At 40.1% G+C, this 18,788-nt stretch overlaps 1 protein-coding gene and 1 non-coding gene across 2 annotated transcripts in view; both read left to right on the top strand.

Annotated features, from left to right (window-relative positions):
• The first annotated feature begins 1,296 nt into the window (after positions 1 to 1,296).
• Positions 1,297 to 1,371, top strand: Trnas-uga. Its single transcript has one exon. It is a non-coding gene; the product is annotated as a tRNA-Ser (tRNA).
• Positions 1,372 to 2,422: 1,051 nt separating this feature from the next.
• LOC124617417 (U11/U12 small nuclear ribonucleoprotein 48 kDa protein-like) overlaps positions 2,423 to 18,788 on the top strand; it is a 75,555-nt gene continuing 59,189 nt past the window's right edge. The window contains exons 1-2 of the mRNA XM_047145262.1: positions 2,423 to 2,639; positions 15,436 to 15,604. Of these exons, the coding sequence (XP_047001218.1) occupies positions 2,514 to 2,639; positions 15,436 to 15,604 (295 nt within the window). The 5' untranslated portion in view covers positions 2,423 to 2,513. The remainder of the gene's footprint in view (positions 2,640 to 15,435; positions 15,605 to 18,788) is intronic.

The raw sequence follows: 18,788 nt of genomic DNA on the forward strand, positions 1-18,788 counted from the left end.
AAGATATCTACAACATGTTATACACTTAGAGTCCTTGTATCCGCATGCAGTAGTGAATGTTTGAGAACTGTATACTTTAGTTATGTTCATTCAGTAATCAGTTATGGTATTATTTTCTGGGGAAACAGTGCTCAGAATTTACAAACAGTATCTAAAATGCAAAAGAGAGCAATAAGAATTATAACAAAAAGCAGAGAACTTTTCAAAATGTTAAAAATTCTAACTGTTCCTTGTGAATTTATGTTCCAAAACATAGTGTACATCAAGAAAAATATAGAAAATTATAGCACAAATAGCAATTTTCATAACTATAGTACAAGAACTAGTCACTGTCTTCACCTAGACAGGAAGAATGAACATAAGACTCAAAATAGCTTCTTGTATGATGGTGTAAAACCGTATAACAAACTGCCACAGAAATTAAAAGAAGCAGATAACATGTACCACTTTAGAAAAAATCTGAAACTGTTTTTGTAGGAACATTGCTTTTACACTATAAGTGAATTCTTTAGTACAAAATGATTGTAAATAGCTTTTGCTTCACAGTATTTTGATAAGGAGCAAAAATGATTATAAATAACTTATATGTCACAATGTTTAGCTACATGTAACAACAAACTGTATAAATATTTGAATGTACACAACTGACAACATCCATACATTTTAAAATGTCAACGGATGGCTAAATAAATAAATAAATAAACAGATACAATACCATCTATTAGATACCGATAGCTGTAACTTTCTACGAGTTGTCTTGGATTCAAGGAGAAGCCATCGGTACAGCACGAGAGATACGAAAAAGAAAGAGGAATAACAATATGTAAGGGCCCAGAATGAGATTTTCACTCTGCAGCGGAGTGTGCGCTGATATGAAACTTCCTGGCAGATTAAAACTGTGTGCCCGACCGAGACTCGAACTCGGGACCTTTGCCTTTCGCGGGCAAGTGCTCTACCAACTGAGCTACCGAAGCACGACTCACGCCCGGTACTCACAGCTTTACTTCTGCCAGTACCTCGTCTCCTACCTTCCAAACTTTACAGAAGCTCTCCTGCGAACCTTGCAGAACTAGCACTCCTGAAAGAAAGGATATTGTGGAGACATGGATTAGCCACAGCCAGGGGGATGTTTCCAGAATGAGATTTTCACTCTGCAGCGGAGTGTGCGCTGATATGAAACTTCCTGGCAGATTAAAACTGTGTGCCCGACCGAGACTCGAACTCCGGACCTTTGCCTTTCGCGGGCAAGTGCTCTACCAACTGAGCTACCGAAGCACGAGTACCGGGCGTGAGTCGTGCTTCGGTAGCTCAGTTGGTAGAGCACTTGCCCGTGAAAGGCAAAGGTCCCGAGTTCGAGTCTCGGTCGGGCACACAGTTTTAATCTGCCAGGAAGTTTCATATCAGCGCACACTCCGCTGCAGAGTGAAAATCTCATTCTGGAAACATCCCCCTGGCTGTGGCTAAGCCATGTCTCCGCAATATCCTTTCTTTCAGGAGTGCTAGTTCTGCAAGGTTCGCAGGAGAGCTTCTGTAAAGTTTGGAAGGTAGGAGACGAGGTACTGGCAGAAGTAAAGCTGTGAGTACCGGGCGTGAGTCGTGCTTCGGTAGCTCAGTTGGTAGAGCACTTGCCCGCGAAAGGCAAAGGTCCCGAGTTCGAGTCTCGGTCGGGCACACAGTTTTAATCTGCCAGGAAGTTTCATATCAGCGCACACTCCGCTGCAGAGTGAAAATCTCATTCTGGAAACATCCCCCTGGCTGTGGCTAAGCCATGTCTCCGCAATATCCTTTCTTTCAGGAGTGCTAGTTCTGCAAGGTTCGCAGGAGAGCTTCTGTAAAGTTTGGAAGGTAGGAGACGAGGTACTGGCAGAAGTAAAGCTGTGAGTACCGGGCGTGAGTCGTGCTTCGGTAGCTCAGTTGGTAGAGCACTTGCCCGCGAAAGGCAAAGGTCCCGAGTTCGAGTCTCGGTCGGGCACACAGTTTTAATCTGCCAGGAAGTTTCATATCAGCGCACACTCCGCTGCAGAGTGAAAATCTCATTCTGGAAACATCCCCCTGGCTGTGGCTAAGCCATGTCTCCGCAATATCCTTTCTTTCAGGAGTGCTAGTTCTGCAAGGTTCGCAGGAGAGCTTCTGTAAAGTTTGGAAGGTAGGAGACGAGGTACTGGCAGAAGTAAAGCTGTGAGTACCGGGCGTGAGTCGTGCTTCGGTAGCTCAATTGGTAGAGCACTTGCCCGCGAAAGGCAAAGGTCCCGAGTTCGAGTCTCGGTCGGGCACACAGTTTTAATCTGCCAGGAAGTTTCAATGTGTAAGGGATTGATAAAAATGTAAAAAAACTATCGTTATTATTTCAGTGACAACCGCGCAGCTTGAGAAGCATCTTTGGCACTGATTGAGACAGTGTCCAACGTATGGCTAATATCTATGGAAGTGTTTGTTTTCGTAAAGTAATGAGAGATAATGTAAATGTTTTGTTTCATAGTTATTAAAGTGACATAGTATATTTCGCATGGAAAATGGAAGAGATGCAAGAACGTGATAATGAGCTTGAAGATCTGAAGAAGTTCATCGACTCTTCTTATGAAAGTGTGGATAGTATTTTAGAAGCGTTAGAATGGGACAGGGATCATATACTTACGACGGTATGTTTGTGAAGTACCTGAAATATCTAAGCAAACGTAACAGTGCACTCCCTAAGAAAACCACATTAGTAATGTTTATGACGTTTGCATGTTAACATGCTCGAAATGTACTGTAGTAGTATATTTGTACTGATCGCACTTTCACAGCCAAATTGTCCTCTTTAAACCAAACATAGTCCTCCGTCGACGCCATAGATAAGAAAGTCGTAATTCACGATAACCGAATATTTCATGAATGCTGGAAGGCGAGCAGGTTGTCACAATCTTACGCTATCCATTTATGTAACTTACAAATGGGTGATTCTATGTGAAGGATGCCTTTATACCAACAAATAATAATAGTTCGAAGTAGTTGCAATAACAACTTTTCTCACAATCAAACAACTTATTTTTTTTTAAAATATCGTTATTTTGTTTCTACTTGTAGACATATTTCTACTTCATCTTTGTAGAACTGCTCGGTAAAGGGCATTTACAGGTTGTCAATTGATTACCTTGATCACCTGCTCTTTTGTTACCATGTGCCACACTGTGTGTTCATAACTTGCAGAATTTTCAGTGAAATTTTGAAGCAAATAGAGCGATTTTCCCATTTCTACCGTAACAAATGAGAACTTAACAATCCTTTGTCACACTTGCAAGACAAACGTGATTTTTTTTTTTTATGTTCTGACAAACGGAATGAACTTATCAGTTTGAAAGCTCCTGAAAGTAAGTTTGTGCACATGGTCAATATTTTTCTGTGACAATTTTTCTTTATACTGCCACTCTTTTGTGCCTAAGACTTGTGTGACGCTACTTAACTCCGTTATATTAACATATATGTTTAAGTGTTACACATTATGTGAATTAAGTAATTATTTATGTATTTGATCTTTTGCTGTGTAAACTATTTGACATTTTAAGAATGTCATGTGCCGGGAAATCGTGTTAAGAGAAAAACTTAAACATGATCCAGTGAAGTATGCAGAACATCGATCAAAAGAGCATGAAAGGTTCAAATTACAAAGGGTGAAAGAAAAACAATCACTTTGAACTGATAGACGTTTAACCTCAAGTGTGAGCAGGACAGGATAAGACAGCAGCAGCATGTAGAAAAGCAAAAATCATGAGGTAAGACAGACACAAGGAAACGTGAAACAGTGGTAGCATTATTATTTGTTGACGAGGTACCAAAACTTACAAGAAAGCTGAATCTAGCTTGTAAATTCAAAAAGGGACATAAAGTCTGAATGAAGAAAAAGGGCTAATGTGGTCCAGTTTTATCTGTGTGATGAAATTAGCTGCACGGAACAAGTTAAAAAGAATGAAGTTCCCCAAACTGAGAAGGAAGAAGTGGTACAGAAACACAGAAAGATGATGACTATTGCTGAAGCCATTGAAGAGTTGCTCCATGACACACGAGTATTTAGATACCATGCGAACATGAATTTTTGGTGGAAAGTATGGGAAAAAGAGTTACGAGTATTTCCATACAGGATAAAAGAATTAATAGTCATCCTTATATTTGACCATGAAGACTTTGAGGGTATGTCCGACAGGTAAAAAAGACACAATGGGAGCTCTATCCAAAATATTTCAGTGATGAAGAAACAATTCATAATGAAATACAGTGGCCTCAATAGAAAGATGATGATGGACATCCACAAATTGTGATGGAAGCTGGATTTGTAGCTGGCTATGTGGAAGAAATACAGATGCAGTTGCCAACATTCAGACTTCATTATAATGTGAAAAGAAATCAGTCTCGGGCACTATGAAGATGTAAAGATAACATTTGTAAATCATGATGCATTTGTTCAGGTGGATTTTTCAGGAAACTCCACTGCTGTGAGCAAATTTGAAATTCAAAGTGCTCTCCGGCATTAGCAACAGAATGCTATTTTCACTAATTTTGTTCAGTTAAAATATGGTATTGTCCTCAATTATGCCATTATAAGTGATGATTTGCCGCATAGCAAATATTCTGTTGGGGCATTCCTTAAACCTTTCTTCAAGACCTGGAGGAAAAATGTGCAACCAATTCCATCCCTTTAAAGTTCATTATGTGATAGCATCTGCTAAGGAACGGTGTTGAAAGTATCTGTAACCTCTGAAAAAGAAGAATTATTGACAATTTGGTTGTAGCAAAAAGTCAAAGAAGAAGATGCAAAGGAAAATTTCACATCTAGCAAAGATACCATTAACATTAAGCCATGGGATTTTGTACTTTTTATGTGGGAAGCAGGGTTGTTTTGTAGAAGTGAAGGAATGTGAGGAAGAAACTAACAAAATTTCACTCAGCTATGTGCATTCCAGTGGGGAGTATTGGATTTGACTAGTAAATAAAGACAAGTCTTGGGAAGACATGTAAGTAATTGTGAAGAAAGTCAAGCTTCTTATTTGTCAGAAACGAAGACCAATTTGTATTTTAGTAATAAATGCACACTCGTACACCTATTTTTCCCCCATTTTATATTGCATGTTTTGAATTGTTTGAGTGTTTTTATGTTCATTTCTGTGGTAAATTCCCTTTCATTTCTCCCATTTCGTGCAATGTAAACACACACACACACACACCATTTTCAAACTGGAATTTAATTATGGTATGCATGTTTAGAGAAATTTCTATTCTTTTGTACTAAAAGCGAACACAGAATTTGCAGTGAAACAGTATTTCACTCAATTTGATGTTGTTGTTGTTGCCTTCAGGGCAGAGACTGGTTTGACGCAGCTCACCATGCTACTCTATCCTGTGAATACTGCACCCTACATCCTTCTGAATCTGCTTAATGTATTCATCTCTTGGTCTCGCTCTATGATTTTTTCCCTCCACACTGCCCTCCAGTACTAAATTGGTGATCCCTTGATGCCTCAGAACATGTCCTACCAACTGATCCCTTCTTTTAGTCAAGTTGTGCCACAAATTCCTCTTCTCCCCAATTCTCTTCAGTACCTCCTCATTAGTTACATAATCTATCCATCTAATCTTCAGCATTCTTCTTTAGCACCACATTTCGAAAGCTTCTATTCTCTTCCTCTTTAAACTATTTATGGTCCATGTTACACATCCATACATGGCTACACTCCATACAAATACTTTCAGAAATGAATTCCTGACACTTAAATCTATACTCGATGTTAACAAATTTCTATTCTTCAGAAATGCTTTTCTTGCCATTGCCAGTATACATTTTATACCCTCCCTACTTCAACCGTCGTCAGTTATTTTGCTCCCCAAATAGCAAAACACATTTACTACTTAAAGTGTCTCATTTCCTAATCTAATTCCCTCAGCATCACCCAATTTAATTCGACTACATTCCATTGTCCTCGTTTTGCTTTTGTTGATGTTCATCATATACAGGGTTATTACAAAAGATTGAAGCGATTTCACAGCTCTACAATAACTTTATTATTTGAGATATTTTCACAATGCTTTGCACACACATACAAAAACTCAAAAAGTTTTTTTAGGCATTCACAAGTGTTCGATATGTGCCCCTTTAATGATTCGGCAGACATCAAGCCGATAATCAAGTTCCTCCCACACTCGGCGCAGCATGTCCCCATCAATGAGTTCGAAAGCATCGTTGATGCAAGGTCGCAGTTCTGGTACGTTTCTTGGTAGAGGAGGTTTAAACACTGAATCTTTCACATAACCCCACAGAAAGAAATCGCATGGGGTTAAGTCGGGAGATCGTGGAGGCCATGACATGAATTGCTGATCATGATCTCCACCACAACCGATCCATCGGTTTTCCAATCTCCTGTTTAAGAAATGCCGAACATCATGATGGAATTGCGGTGGAGCACCATCCTGTTGAAAGATGAAGTCGGCGCTGTCGGTCTCCAGTTGTGGCATGAGCCAATTTTCCAGCATGTCCAGATACACGTGTCCTGTAACGTTTTTTTCGCAGAAGAAAAAGGGGCCGTAAACTTTAAACCGTGACATTGCACAAAACACGTTAACTTTTGGTGAATTGCGAATTTGCTGCATGAATGCGTGAGGATTCTCTACCGCCCAGATTCGCACACTGTGTCTGTTCACTTCACCATTAAGAAAAAATGTTGCTTCATCACTGAAACCAGTTTCGCATTGAACGCATCCTCTTCCATGAGCTGTTGCAACCGCGCCGAAAATTCAAAGCGTTTGACTTTGTCATCGGGTGTCAGGGCTTGTAGCAATTGTAAACGGTAAGGCTTCTGCTTTAGCCTTTTCCGTAAGATTTTCCAGACCGTCGGCTGTGGTACGTTCAGCTGCCTGCTTGCTTTATTCGTCCACTTCCGCGGGCTACGCATGAAACTTGCCCGCACGCGTTCAACCGTTTCTTCGCACACTGCAGGCCGACCCGTTGATTTCCCCTTACAGAGGCATCCAGAAGCTTTAAACTGCGCATACCATTGTCGAATGGAGTTAGCAGTTGATGGATCTTTGTTGAACTTCGTCCTGAAGTGTCGTTGCACTGTTATGACTGACTGATGTGAGCGCATTTCAAGCACGACATATGCTTTCTCGGCTCCTGTCGCCATTTTGTCTCACTGCGCTCTTGAGCGCAGAAACCTGAAGTGCGGCTTCAGCCGAACAAAACTTTATGAGTTTTTCTACGTATCTGTAGTGTGTCGTGACCATATGTCAATGAATGGAGCTACAGTGAATTTATGAAATCGCTTCAATCATTTGTAATAGCCCTGTGTCTCCTTTCAAGACACTGTCCATTCCGTTCAGCTGCTCTTCCAGGTCCTTTGCTGTCTCTGACAGAAATACTATGTCATCGACAAACCTCAAAGTTTTTATTTCTTCTCATTGGATTTTAATTCCTACTGCGAATTTTTCTTTTGTTTCCTTTACATCTTGCTCAATATACAGATTGAATAACATCGAGGGGGGGGGGGGGAATTGGGGGGGGGGGGGGGGGAAATACGGAAGCGTTCGATCCCACCCGTCTGCTTTGACCCATGGCGTCACAAATATGGCGGAAACTAAAACAAACACACACACTTTCCACAAGAAGCCTAATGACACTAACGGGACAAGCGCGGGAAATGGGGTGTTTTGGGTGGGGGGCAAACTAAATATAAACAAATTTAGACGCCTTGCGTTGCTACAACGTGTAAGTGAAGACAGCCATGTGTGAATACCCACCCACCTCCCCAGGGGTCGTAACCCCTGCAACCCATAGAAGATAAAGATGCTTCAGTAGCTGATTAGTTTTTTTTGTCTTAAAAAAAAAAAATCTCACGGGATAGAACGAACAGATCAGAAAGATAAATATAATAAACTAAAACAGAAATTCGAGGAAACAGATAATTAAAACAAGTAATAAGTGTTTTTAAATTAAAAAAAAAAAAAATCTCACGAGATAGAACGAACAGATCAGAAAAGTAAATAAAATAAGATAAAACAGAACTGGAGACAGCCACACTCAAACCAAACTCCGCGCCGTCATGACGTCACACACGACAACACCCTTACGTCACGGGTCAAAGCCGACGCGTGGGATCGGACGCTTCTGTCGACCCCATCGGGGATAGGCTATAACCCTGTCTCACTCCCTTCCCAACCACTGCTTCCCTTTCATGCCCCTCGACTCTTATAACTGGCATCTGGTTTCTGTACAAATTGTAAATAGCCTTTCCCTCCCTGTATTTTACCCCTGCCACCATCAGAATTTGAAACAGAGTATTCCAGTCAACATTGTCAATAGCTATCTCTAAGTCTACAAATGCTAGAAATGTCAGTTTGCCTTTCCTTAATCCATTTTCTAAGATAAGTCATAGGGTCAGTATTGCCTCACGTGTTCCAACATTTAGACGGAATCCAAACTGATCTTCCCTGAGGTCGGCTTCTACCAGTTTTTCCATTCGTCTGTACAGAATTCGTGTTAGTATTTTGCAGCCGTGGCTTATTAAACTGATAGTTCGGTAATTTTCACATCTGTCAACACCTGCTTTCTTTGGGATTGGAATTATTACATTCTTCCTGAGGTCTGAGGATATTTCGCCTGCATCCTACACCTTGCTCACCAAATGGAAGAGTTTTGTCATGGTTTCCTCTCCCAGAGCTTTCAGTATCTCTAATGGAATGTTGTCTACTCCCAGGACCTTGTTTCGACTGTCTTTCAGTGCTTTTTCAAATTCTTCACGCAATATCATATCACTCTTCTCATCTTCATCTATGTCCTGTTCCATTTAGCAAACTCATCTACCACATTAAGTGTCTGATTTCATAATCTAATTCCCTCATCATCTGATTTAATTACACAGCATTCCATTATCCTCATTTTGCTTTTGTTGATGTTCTTCTTATATCCTCCTTTCGAGACACTACATTCCATTATCCTCATTTTACTTTTGTTGATGTTCTTCTTATATCTTCCTTTCAAGACACTGTCCATTCTGTTCAACTGCTCTACCAGGTCCTTTGCTATCTGTCACAGAATCAGAATGTCATTGGTAAACCTCAAAGTAGTTAATTCTTCTCCATGGATTTTAATTCCTACTCCACATTTTTCATTTGTTTTCTGTACTGCTTGCTCAGTGTATAGATTGAATGACGTCAGGGACAGGCTACAACCCTGTCTCACTCCCTTCTCAACCACTGCTTCCCTTTCGTGCCCCCCGACTCATGTAACTGCCATCTGGTTTCTGTACAAATTGTAAATAGCCTTTCGCTCCCTAGATCTCACCCCTGCAACCTTCAGAATTTGAAAGGAAGTATTCCAGTCAACATTGTCCAAAACTTTCTCTAAGTCTACAAATGCTAGAAGTGTAGGTTTGCCTTTACTTAATCTATCTTCTAAGGTAAGTTTTAGGGTTAGTATTGCCTCACAAGTTCCACCATTTCTACAGAATCCAAACTGATCTTCCCCTAGGGTAGCTTCTACCAGTTTTTCCATTTGTCAGTAAAGAATTCGTTTCACTATTTTGCAGACATGACTTATTAAACCGATAGTTCGGTAATTGTCACACCTGTCAACAACTGCTTTCTTTGGGATTGGAATTATTATATTTTTCTTGAAGTCTAAGGGTATTTTGACCAGATGGTAGAGTTCTGTCAGAGCTGGCTCTCCCGAGTCTATCAGTAGTTCTACTGGAATATTGTCTACTCCCAGGACCTTGTGTTGACTTAGGTCTTCCAGTGGTCTGTCAGATTCTTCGGGCAGTATCATATCTCCCATTTCATCTTCACCTATGTCCTCTTCCATTTCCATAATATTGCCCTCAAGTACATCACCCTTGTATAGACGCTCTCTATCCTTCCATCTTTCTGCTTTTCTTTCTTTGCTTAGAACTAGTTTTCCATCTGAACTCTTGATATTCATACAATTGGTTCTCATTTCTCCAAAGGCCTCTTTAATTTTCCTGTAGGCAGTATCTATCGTACCCCTACTGATATAGGCCTCCACATCCTTACATTTGTCCTCTAGCCATCCCTGCTTAGCCATTTTGCACTTCCTGTTGATCTCATTTTTGAGACGTTTGTTTTCCTTTTTGCCAGCTTCATTTACTGCATTTTTATATCTTCTCCTTTCATCAATTAAATTCAATATCTGTTCTGTAACCCAAAGATTTCTACTAGCAATGGTCTTTTTACCTACTTTATCATCTGCTACCTTCACTATTTCATCTCTCAAAGATACCCTTCTTCTTCTACTGTATTTCCTTCCCCTGTTCTTGTCAATCATTCCCTAATCCTCCCTCTGAAACTCTCTACAACCTCTGGTTCTTTCAGTTTATCCACGTCCCATCTCCTTAAATTCCCGCCTTTTTCGCAGGTTCTTTGATTTTAATTTACAAATTATAACCAATAGATTGTGGTTAGAGTCCACATCTGCCCTTGGAAATGCCTTACAATTTAAAACCTGGTTTCTAAATCCCTTTCTTACCATTATATAATCCATCTGAAACCTTCCAGTGTATCCAGGTCTCATCCACGTATGCAACATTCTTTCATGATTCTTAAACCAAGTGTTAGCTACAATTAAGTGATGCTCTGTGCAAAATTCTACCACACGGCTTCCTCTTTCATTCCTTACCCTCCTGTCTGTATTCACCTACTACTTTTCCTTCTCTTCCTTTTCCTACAATCACATTCCGTTCCCCCATGACTACTAAATTTTCATCTCCCTTAACTATCTGAATAATTTCTTTTATTCCATCATTCATGAATCTCTTCATCATCTGCAGAGCTAGTTGGCATTTAACTACTACTGTGGTAGGCATGGGCTTCGTTTCTATCTTGGCTACAATAATGCATTCACTATGCTTTTCGTAGTAGCTTAGCTGCACTCCTATTTTTTTATTCATTACTAAACCTACTCCTGCATTACCCTTATTTGATTTTGTATTTATAATCCTGTATTCACCTGGCCAGAAGTCTTGTTCCTCCTGCCACCGAACTTCACTAATTCGCACTATATATAGCTTTAACCTATCCATTTCCCTTTTTAGATTTTCTAACCTACATGCCTGATTAAGGGATCTGACATTCCATACTCCGATCCATAGAACTCCAATTTTGTTTCGCCTGAAAATGACGTTGCCCTGAGTAGTCCCCGCCCGGAGGTCCGAATGGGGAACTATTTTACCTCCGGAATATTTTACCCAAGAGGACGCCATCATCATACAGTAAAGCTGCATGCCCTCGGGAATAGTTAGGGCTCTACTTTCCCCTTGCTTTCAGCCATTCGCAGTACCAGCACAGCAAGTCCATTTTTATTAATGTTACAAGGCCAGATCAGTCAATTATCCAGACTGTTGCCCCCTGCTGTTACTGAAAGGGCTGCTGCCCCTCCTCAGGAACCACACATTTGTCTGACCTCTCAACAGATACCCCTCTGTTGTGGTTGCACCTATGGTATGGCTGTCTGCATTGCTGAGGCACACAAGCCTCTCCAACTACGGCTAGTTCCATGGTTGATGGGGGTGTGAAAAATTGATGTACCAGTTGTAATAACATTTCTACTTTCTGGAAAAGAAGTGGTTCCATTCATCACAATGCAAGAAAAATTTCAATTTTGTTTACATTATCTGTGTTTGCCTTAACTTGTTCAAAGTTCTTGCGTGAATTACTTAAGATACAGGCTAGTAAAATGTAAGCAATTAAAAATTTTAGCAGGTAAGTTGTGCTATCCATGATGCTTTTTGCAAATGTATTTTTGTCAAAATGTCACACATCTAACCATGAAATGACCTTTTTATCACCCAGTCCTTTACTACAGTGATAAAATTCTTAGGAGAACCAATCAATAAATATTTCACTATGTAGTATTTGAGTACTTCTGCTCTATAGTATTGTAATGATATTTGCGTACTCAAGTATCATAAACTGTTTTATATTCATTACGCCTGGTTACAGTAGCTAAGAATGCCTGTGTGCACTTATATAGTGGGGAAAGTTCTGGCAGAACGTATAAAATTTAGTACTAAAGGAGATCACTCGCTGTATAACAGAAGCTTGGAGTTGTTGAGAGGCACACACAAAAGGGAACAAAAAATTTGCCAACTTTCAGAAGAAATACTTTGACAAGCTGACATACAAATACATATGCACATGTTCCCATTATGTAACAGACACTATATGTCTTATGAATTTACCGTGTTTCAGTTTTTATGAAAAAGTTGCCATAAAATTGACAAAGCACTTTAAATGTGATAAAGTGGGGATCAGTGTATTATCACAACATATATTTGCATTCTTTAGCTTCGCTAGCCCACACTCAGTTATCACCTTCCAACCTGACATAGACTTCTGGCTAAGGAACAGATCACACTCTTATCACAACCAAAATTTCAGGACGGGTCCACTGTCGCACTCCAGCTCATTTCCATTCTTGACATTCCACACCTTTAAATAATGAAAAGAGTAAACTCACTGAATAGATAAGCAGTTACAGGCACATGAGAGGATCACAGAGTTGCAGGATAGGAATGCACATTCATGCTTAGTGACAATTTCAGTCTTGTTCGTGTGCCTGTCCACTGCTCAATATCTCAATTGTACAGTGATTGCTTACCTTTCCTTTTTCCATTATTTGTAATCCACTTGAAAGTTTTCTAGTATTCTATTAACATTTCATACGTTTTCCAACCAATATGAGCCATTGGTTTAAAGATGGGGTGTAAATCGAACTAAATGCAGGAATTTACAGTGTGGCACATAGAGGTAAGTTATAACAGGCTAATGTGTTTGATATATAATTGACACCTGTGATACCCTTTTACCAACTCACAGACTGTAATCTTTTACCTAACCTAGACTTAAGATTGCACCACAAATTATTATGTTACTGCAACTAAGATATTGTATTCACATTTATTTGCTTTGCCAACTTACAACCAAATTGTCGCCTTTCAACCTAACTTACGCCAGTCTGTCACTACAGCCAACATTCCAAAAAAATCACGTAGACGCAAAAGAGGGCCAGTGTTGTGTTCTGTTCCCTCTCTGTGTGTGTGTGTGTGTGTGTGTGTGTGTGTGTGTGTGTGTGTGTGTGTGTGTGTAGAGGGGTTGTAATAGTTCATTGTCTAATACATGGTGGAGAAACTTAGTGTCACAAAATTTTCACCCTGGATAGCTTATGCTAGTAGGAACCAAAATTACTAATGTCATGTAGGTCGACAACACACAATTTTTAAACTACAGAAACTTGGTGCCATACGCTCCGATTGGCCATGGAATTGCCCTGTTTGCCGGATGCTCTGGACAATGCATGACCGTGAATGCTTTGCCTGCTGGAGTTTGTGATGTATCCAAGGTGACCTGCACGCTCGGTGGTAATGTGCCGGTCTTCCACCCGGGGGGCGAATCCTGATGGGGTCCCAACACATCCATTGTAGTTTCATGATAAGACATACAGGGAATCAACCTGTCAACAGCCGTTAGTTTGCATACAGAAAGCCTTTTACAAATTGTGTTGGCCCTGAAAAGGGCCTTTTTTGTAGCTAGGACATTGTTTGCTTAAAGCAGGTGCTCTAACTAGCGACACTCTGACACGACACAAGCTTGTTAACGTCGAATTTTGTTTTGCCAAATTCTTTCAAAGATTCCTGTCATTACCCTGATGTGATTGCTGGCATGCTGAATGCTATCCATTAATTCCTCTTTGTTTCTTGGTGGTTCGTGTCTGGATGTGTGAACTAGAACCTTGAAGAATCCCCACAGGAAAATGTCCGGCGGCATGAGGTCTGGTGATCGTGGGGGCCATGTCATACGAGCACCTCTCCCAATTACCCAGTCGTTGAAGAGTTCATTTAATATCCGCACGCAACATGGCTGTTATGTGCGAGTGCCCCATCATGCTGCAACCACATGCGTAGCCAAATGTCCAGGGGAACATCTTCTAGCAGGCCGGGTAGAGTTTCTTGCAAAAAGTGAACCTAATTTGCCCCGGTAAGTTGAGGAGGTAGATGGACCAGCCCAATCAGATGGTCACCCTTAATGCCTGCCTAAATGTTCAAAGAAAACCGTACCTGGTGTCTGTGGACATGTGTGACATGAGGATTTCCCCTTGCCCAGTAATGAACGTTTTGAGTGTTGTAAAGGCCGTCCCGGTGGGAGATGCACTCATCAGTAAAAAACACAATGGTGCGAAGTGAGGATCTCGTGCAACACATCGCAGAAACCCTAGCCTGTATTCATTGTCCGCCACAGGATTTAGGTCTTGGACACGGTGAAAACTAAATGGATGCTGGCTGTCATCCCTCAAGACCACCCAGACTAACTGATAGTGACCCCCATGTCGTGTCCAAACACTTGAGTACTTCTCGTAGGTGCTTCCTCGAAGCACTCGAGAACAGTTTCTTCAAGTGTAGCATCCTGTTGTGTTCAGGGTCTTCCAGCTTCACCATGATATCCTGCTAATGAGCCTGTTTCCCCAAGCCGCCGGTGAATTGCTATGAGCGTTTATGGGTGTGTGTGGCATCTTGCTGGGTACTGTTCCTCATTCAACCGTCAAGCTTCCTGCGCATTACCGTCGGTTAGTCCATAAACAAAAACCATATCTTGTTCTTCTTCAAACAGATGCTGTGCTGCCATGCTTACTGTATGACTAAATTGCAGGTGACGTGTGTGTGCTCCGAAGTGAAGCTTACGTGTGAATACCTCTGACGTGAGGTGGAGACAAACAGCAAGACCTATTCAACACATGTGCATATCACGTTGCAGCAGTGAGGGGGGGGGGGGGACGTTTGTATGTGTGAACCGACAACCATAACGCTGCTCATCAACTGACGAACAGCAACAGGGCAACCCCATGTCTATTTGGAGCGCGTGGCGCCTAGTTTCTATAGTTTAAAAATTGTGCATTGTCGACCCACACAACATTAGTAATTCTGGTTGCTACTGACATCAGCTATCCAGGGTTAAAATTTCGTGACACAGTTTTTCTCCACCCTGTAGAATAGGCATACTGGCATACCTACACTAACAAACAAATAAGCACTGAGCAAAGGCAGTTATATGCCCTCACATTTGTGTCACCTTATAAAATAGATAAAACACATTTGAGACTGCAGAGGTGCGTAGCAGAAAATAACTTTTCTGTGCCTCCTTAATACTATGCAGAGTTGTGTATTTTAAGAACTATGAAAGTAAATGAGAATAAATCCATTTATGAATGATCCTCTAACTGAGATTAAAACTGTTTTGAGGGTAATGTTTAGTGATTCTGCTGTTTGCAGTAACTACAGAAAGCAACTTTGAAACTGCACCATATCAGCAGTTTTTATTTTGTGCCTTGTTGTATGTGTTACACTCTAGTTTGGGAAAGGATGAATTGAATACCATGACAGTTTGTTTACTGACACTTTCCAGGACATTTCAAGTAGTATGGCGACTTGCCCAATAAGTAGCCAACACAGGGTACCAAATGAAAGAATGTCCAAACATGTTACTCGTTGCAAGTGGAAAAATGAAGGTTACAGTGATGCAGATGTGCCATTGCCAGAAGTAACTGAGCACAACAGATCTACTATTGTTCTTGGTGAGTATAAGTGTTCTGAATTTTTTAATGTGGATGTACAGTATAAAGAAATCAAGTACAAATTCTTTGTCTGCACAAATGTGTGGTTATTATTAAAAGGAAGAAACCATTTTTAATGCAGCCATATTCTATAAATTAAAAGTGGTATACAATTGTAGCTAACAGGGTACTGTACTATTGCATCTTATTATAAGGAATTTTTGTTGAAAAATGGCAAAATTCAATAACATTTTTCTTTTTTTTCCAATTAGTGGAAAGGTGAAAAACAAGCTCACATATTTTGGATGTAATCAGAAGACCAAATAACTTCCAGTAGTAGTTATCCCATTGTCTTCTTTCAGAACACTTTTCTGATATATATAAATGAACATAAAATTGATGCATTTACTTTGGGCTTTACTAGTTTTGATGGAGAATTTTTACGAAATGGCCTCTTTGGTTAAATTTCATTAGCTGTATTCAGTTGAAGGTAGAAGGCTCTCAGAAGTATGCTGAAGATGTCAGGGATGTACATTTTATTCAAGTGCAGTACCTATATTCCTCACAGAATAAAATAAAATATTAAGTTTCAGAAGTTCTACGAAGATACTCTCCAGCGGAATAGAAAAATTCAACAGACACTTGCTCAATTCAATTTCCAACACATTATTCATAAGAATTTAATATGGTCTGATAGATTACTGACTACTTGTGTTCTGACAAAGCTTATGCCTTTTCCTACTAATAAACCAGTAGCAAAAAAATAATGTGTACTGCAAATGTTACTGAAGTATTGCACATTATTAAGTCTAAGTTGTGGAATTCTTTGACTGACATTACAATGTGTCTGTGGTTCCCAAAGCTAAACACTATCTACTCTTTACCCCTCTCCCTCCCTCCCTCTCCCACTCCCTCTCTCCCTCCCCCCTCCCCCCTCCCCTCTCACCCCATCTGGAAAACTACTAGAGATACAAGATAAGGAATTATACAGTGAAGTTAATTTTCCTCAAGTGAGAAAGTAAATTCCGATCATGGAGGTATTTCTTTTAGGTATCATTTTGATCACAGTAACACTTATCTCAGCTGATAATGTGTCTGATTGCTTTATTTCACAATAACTGCTGTTTTGTTTCAGTAGCTCTATTTGACTGTTCTGGAAATAACTTTTTGTACGCTTGTCAATCATCTAATTTCTTTCACTCATTGCTGGAATGATTCGAGACGAGGTTGATCAAATCATTCAATTTTTCTTTTATTGGTATCTGTTTGCAGCTGCTTTGGATTCACATCAAGAAATTTCTTGCACTTCAGAGTGATATCCTTGTTTCATTAAGCATTTGTATGATAAAACTGTTGTGCTCCTACTAGAATATCGTTTTTCTTAGCAGACCAACTTCACTTTGAAATAATTCACTTGCATTAAGATGAGATGTAAGATGTAAGTTAGTTTGATAACACAGTTTGGTTTTTATTTCCATTTGCAGACATTTCAGAATTCTTCCAGAATCTTCACTGACTTGTGCCATCAGAAAGAAGTATGGTATTATTTTGGATTCAATATTGTTCCCATCTTCATTACATTTCTCACAGTGTGCTCAAATACCCTGTCTTGTGGTAAGCAAGACTGTTGACACGAAAATTCCAATACCACACATACTACTAACCAGCCACCAAATATCGCATTTGATGTAATGCCACCAAATTATACACTTTTTCATGCCCACATGCAAACTATGTGTGCCCTGTTGGTACATAACAAAAGATAATAAACCCAAAGGTAATGATACAATACATTGCCAATTTGTGTTGATTTAATTGATGTCACAAAGTTGTAATATAAACCCTGTTTTAACTTAGTATGCAAAAGTGGACCAACATGAATGGATTTAATATAATGTTGTGGTCTTCTGTATGGAGATGGGTTTGATGCACCACTTCATGCTAGTCTACCCTGTGCAGATCTTTCCAACTCCGCATACTACAGCACCCTGTATGCATTTGAACCTATTTGTAAGTAATGCTGAGTAATATTTACTCATTTGGATTAAGTACTTTCCATCATAAACTGGTCTGCATGATGTGCGAGCAGTGTATTCATAAATAATTTTAAATTTACCGATAAACTGAAACCTGCTCTTTATTTTACTGACAGTTTAACCTACCCAAGTGTTTCAATTCATGTCCTTGCATATTGCTGTTCCTTACATTTGCAACACTATTTCTAAGTATGTGTCACTAATCTTAATGTGAAATGATGCAAGATCTTTGCATTCAGTGAAAACCATCTAGTTATCTATAAGAAGCTCCATAAACTAAAATCCAGGTTGTTCATGATAAACAACTCTCCCCCCTCACCCCCCCCCCCCCCACTCTCTCTCTCTCTCTCTCTCTCTCTCTCTCTCTCTCTCTCTCTCTCTCATTCACATGTAGTGCTACCAAGTACTTTGCTCCCATCTCAGCCAATAGCTCTGTATTAAGGAATGTATATGTAAATCTAAAATGCAAAAGGAATATTGTGATAATCCTCCATTCACTAATTCCTGTTGTTAGCTACCAGCTATTATCAGGCTATGGGCAATCTCTTTTTGTCTAACAACAACGCTACACGTGGTAATGGCTAAGCTCTGCAGAATTATTATAAGGCTTGCCCAGAATGCAATGCACCGCTTTTGTTTCCTCAGCTGAAAACAATGCTATGAATGCAAAATGGTACATATGTGTTATTTGAAGTCTCTGAGTGAGCGCCAAGTTTCCATCACTTCTGGCAGATTGTGTTGCTGCAGTGCAGTTTCAAAATGGTGTCTTTAGGTGATGTATGTTACTAGCAATGTTCTGTTGTTGAATTTCTCACTGCAGAGAAAGAAACTGTGGGGAATATTCACAAACGCTTGTGCAAAGTCTGTGGAGCTTCTGCTGTTGACAAAAGTACAGTTAGTAGCTGGGCACCGAGGGTGAGGTCATCAGAAAGCAATGGTGATTTACACAGTGAAGCACTGGCTCTGCCATCAGGACAAGGATTGGTCCCAACAGGGCATACATGGTTTTGTTTTGCACAGGAGGAAGGCCACAGAACGGGATGGAGATTATATGGAAAAATATGGTGTGTAATAAAGCACCATTCTTTCATGTGTGTATTTCTCATTAAAGGAAAAATAATGTGGTGCATTACTTTCTGGGCAACCCTCGTACAATGAACTGATGTAAG

This window comes from Schistocerca americana, chromosome 1 (assembly GCF_021461395.2).
Source record: "Schistocerca americana isolate TAMUIC-IGC-003095 chromosome 1, iqSchAmer2.1, whole genome shotgun sequence".
NCBI lineage: Eukaryota > Metazoa > Arthropoda > Insecta > Orthoptera > Acrididae > Schistocerca > Schistocerca americana.